General features: G+C 39.3%; 1 pseudogene across 1 annotated transcript; it reads right to left on the bottom strand.

Annotated features, from left to right (window-relative positions):
• Positions 1 to 1,832: 1,832 nt before the first annotated feature.
• On the bottom strand, positions 1,833 to 3,169 carry TEOVI_000378900:pseudogene (annotated as a pseudogene). Its single transcript is given in 3 exon segments — positions 1,833 to 1,901; positions 1,903 to 2,508; positions 2,510 to 3,169. Coding segments are annotated over 3 exon segments (1,335 nt in total).
• Positions 3,170 to 4,542: the final 1,373 nt, after the last annotated feature.

Raw genomic sequence — 4,542 nt, 5'->3', positions numbered from 1 at the left:
CTCCAAAAGCATATTCAAATTTCTTAAATTCCAGGACTCTCGCTATTAAACCGCCACCACTAAGGTAAGGTTTTCCACTTGGAGGTGATTTTCAGCAGCTAAGGTATATTTTTGTGGGCTTAGCTTTGATATCCAACATTTAAAAAAAAGTAACATCTTTCCACATGCTCTTCGTGAATTTCCTCTTCGCAAAACTTATCTTCACTTTCTGCAGTATTTCTGTAAAAAAGTCATTCACAGATGTTTAGTCCGGTGACTGTTCTACATAGCTGATGGTTAAAAACTCCACAAAATTTATCGTTGTCGCCGGATATCGTTGGTGCAAAAAATTTTGCTGTTCCTTGTCATCGACTAGTGTTCTTCTTCGTCTGTCTTCCCTGATGATTACTTTACTACTTGCTTACTTTTTGGTGTTTATTTTTGAATGCTGGTTGTCTTTTTTCCACAACAACTGAATGTTGCGGCCACGGGCTTATCTTCTAGAATATTTAGTAGTATCAAAGTAGGGACGCATTATGATCTCCTTTGGCTGCTGCTGTTTATCTAACGGATGAATTGTGTTTCAGGATATTGGGTTTGCCGTTCAGCTTCTGGTGGTTGGTTACTTTTTCGTGTTGCTGCATTGATTAATATTAGTTTTGCTAGAAGCTAACACGGCACTGATGGTCCATTATCGATGCGTATCATTTGTTATATACCGTTGAGTTTTCGTCGTATGCCACGTTTTGGGACTCACCTTTCGTTTTTTTCCGAACAAGCCTTTGTGGTCTGTCTCTAGCCTCACACACAAGTCTTTAGGTGATGCGTCGTGTCTTCGGTACATTGAATAGCAACTTCCACAGGACAATATTCCAATGTTTTTAAAGTTTTCCTACTGCGCTATCCTTTTTTTCAAAAATTACGTTTCTGTGCTTTGCTTATATGTTCTGCTGCCCACATCATCTGCAGAAAACACACATTAATTCTATAAAGTGACACCCTCCATCAGATAGCGGTTCATATCACGATTTGCCATCATTATAAAAACTACAGGGGTACACAATGTGAAATGCTGCATCTATCAATTTTTGAGTGAAATAAGGATCATTATTGTCTCCTGCCCATCTTCTTAATAATGTATTATTTTCCTTTCTTTCTATTTTGTCGTTTCATTTATATTTTTATCTTCCTTTGGATCTTCGGCTCCTGTTTTTCAAAACACATGGCTAACTCGCTTTTTCTGTACACTAGATTCTGTCTTTATCTTGTTATTCACTTAACCATCTTGTCGTATATGATAATACCCATTGTTATGTTTGTGACAAATGGTATACTTGATATTCATATCTCCCTCTCTGTCAGTTTGTCTTTCTGCAGCTCTTTTAACAACATTCCTCCTGCTCTGCCGTTCTCATTTTACCTCCGCCATCGTATTATCTAATTCTTTTTCAAGAAACTACGTACAATTTATTATTGATCTCACTATAAAATTAGTATATACACTTAGACACGCTCTCCTACTATTATCTTTAATATTATAGCCCAAACAAATATCCACAAAATTAACCAAATTAGAACAAGACTCATTTTTTATACTCTATATATATGCTAATTTGTAATAATGGATTTATATCATATACAATTTACTAAACTTTTAATGATTTTCACATTTCCCAAAGGTTTGAAAAAGTGTTAAAATATATCAAACAGCAAATTTTCATAAAAATGAAAAAAATCTTTAAAATTTTAGAATGCTAGAATGCAGCCAAAACTAATGCAGCAAATACCTGAGAAACAGAAACTCTCAAATTACTAGAAAAAGATTTTTCATCTTTCTTTTCGGTGTCAGGTTTTGGAAAGCATTTCGGCTCTTTTTTATCATCAAAATCACAACCTTTTTCATCCTTGTAGGGTTTCTCTGTTGGTGTGCTTTTTGCATTTGTCTGCTGTTTTTTTCGGTTCTTCTAGTTTGCCTGTTTTGGTGGGGCATGAGGGACTTGCTTGGTTTTTCTTCTTTTGTTCTTCGGCAACAAACCTTCTAACAGCGTAAAGCGTTATTGCATTTGCGAGGTCTTGAGGGGCACTTATATCTTGTAGCTTCCTTGTGCCATCACCATCAACTGCTTCTTTGGGCGATCCCAGCTGTGAGAGCTCTTTAACCAGGTCTTTTTCTGCTTTTTCTCCATCCATGCCGACAGTTTGTTTGAGAAAGTGATCAGCTTTGGTTTTAGTTTCGGTGTCTTTGTACGAACCTTTCTCTCCGCCGAGGGCTTTGGCGACGGTCTATTTTAGTTTACTACTCATTGCTATTTGCTTCGCGTCTATGCTGGTGCTTACCCGGTGCAGCTGTGCGGTTGCGACTTCAAGGCCTTTTATGAGCGACAGCTCTGCTTTGAGGGTGGCGGCGCTTGGAACCGTGCCTGGTGCAGCCGGGTCGGCGTAATCTGCGCCGAGATCTGCTGTCTTTTTCGTTGGTGTAATTGGCGTTGTTGTGAATAGGGCGCCGCCTTTGAGGCCTATGTTTCCGCTTTTGTGCGTTGTTGCAGTTTGAAGGGCTCGGCGCTGTTCCGGCGCCGCTCGCCCCACACAGCGTTAAGTCTTGTCCTGTTGCGGCGCCTGGGGTTTTTGGTTTTATCCCCATCAGCGTCCAGCTGAGTGGCCCTTCGTGCTGGTTGTCGTTTACACCGGCGTCTTTTTGTCTTTGATCTTTGTCGTTTATGCAAGCACCTTTTGCTGCTGAAGTCACTGACAGCTCTATTTTTATGAGGTTTGCGTCGACGCTATTGGCCTCGCTAACCGTAGCTTTGTCAGCGACTTTGGCTGTCGTCAGTTCGTCTATTGTTTCCTGATTTCCCGCAATCCTGCTTACCGCTGCGATCCCCTTTATTACATCTTCTTGTACGATTTTGATTTCTGTCAACGCTTTTATCGCTTGAAATTGCATCTCCGTTGCTATTACTTCGGCAGCGTAGGCTGTTGTTCCGCCTTTTGCTTGCCCTACTAGCCTTATTTTACTTGCAGTTTCCAGTGCTGTGGCCGCTTTGGCTGTTGCTGCGATCAGCTCGCCTTTTGCAGTCGATTCTACTTCCCGAAGGTAATGCGCCGCACCACAAGCCGTCGTTATTTTCGCTTTCCTGTTATGTATGCCGGACGACGCTGCCGCAACAAGGCTGAAGAGCAGTGATACAAATACAGGGCTTGACATGATGTTTTCTATTCTCTTTTTCTTTCTCAATGTTGAGATGTGCTGTGAAGGTTGAGGTGAGCTTTTTAAGCATTGTTCCGCCTTAGCACCTCTTTTTCTACAGTTATAGTGGGGAATAGAGGTAACCTCCTGGTACTTGATACCGCATTTTGTGATGAATTTTTGTCTGTTCTGCTCTTCTGTTCGCATGTGTTTTTTGAGCTGCGAATCGATATCGGTTGCTGACACTTCTCCTTTCCGTTTTTTGTCTAATCAGGGGGGGTCGCCTAGTTGCTTGTTTGACAGTTGATCTCCTCGCTTCTTTTTCTTATTAATCTGCCGCCTACTCGGATTGTTACACCTTGTTGGAATTTACTGACTTTCGCATCCCCTCGATAGTAAATAATTATTGAGGTGAAAGGAGAGCGGTGCTGTCCTTAATTTTTGCTTTGCTTAACTTGCGCCTTGTATTTCCTGTACCTATTTTTATCTTGTTATTTCTTGTATTTGAATTGGTTTCGGCATGCAATTTATTGCATATTGCATCGACACTACTGTGAGACTACAATCCTACAAATCTTTATAATACTTCACATTTTTCTTCAGCTTGAAATTCAAATCTTATGGCTTTTAATCGACGATATCTTCCGTTAACTCTCTTACCTTACATTCTGATTATGTAATAAAGTAACATCTCTGTTGCTCCTGGACCCGATTTACCTTTCCCTTTGTCATGCATTTTGTGTGCCTTTATATAACTGCCGGTCCATACATGGCGATTTGTGGTCAGAAAGTGGTTTTTGCTGCTTTTCTTTTGTCATTACGTGCCTTTAGCTGTATATAAACCACAAACATTATATATTTATTACTTGAACCCTGAAATTCTACAGCGTCTGCTCAGTATACTAATACAGAATTGAAGAAGTATCAAAACTTATTTTTATGACTTCATAGAGTTCCTCTATAGGCTCTTATATATGTAATTTCAAGCAGTTTCTACGGTTTTATCCTGCAATGGCTTGCACACTAACCCTACCCTACTGTTTAAAATCATTCTAACCATAATATTATAGTGCTGTACACAATTTTTATGCATTATTATTAAGTCTGATAACGAAAAGAGTTTGACATTATTTCATGCTTAATCAATTCTATCCTCATCTTTCTATTTTTTATCTTTCTTATTCTTTAAAACTGGATATTAGGATCTGCTATAACATTAAAAACTACAGTTTTGACTATTTACACCGTTATATTCATTTTTGTGTCAAATACGCGAATCATCGACTCTTCTTGTATTATTTTTTTGTGGTGTGCTGCTGCACATTCTGAAGTTTCATTCAGTATTTTCATTCCCGCTTTTTCTTCTTGTTTCTGTG

The sequence above is a fragment of the Trypanosoma equiperdum genome (assembly GCF_001457755.1).
Source record: "Trypanosoma equiperdum strain OVI genome assembly, contig: ctg_817, whole genome shotgun sequence".
NCBI classification, from domain to species: domain Eukaryota; phylum Euglenozoa; class Kinetoplastea; order Trypanosomatida; family Trypanosomatidae; genus Trypanosoma; species Trypanosoma equiperdum.
Note: the sequence above shows the minus strand (reverse complement) of the source record. Positions and strands in the feature narration are given on the sequence as shown.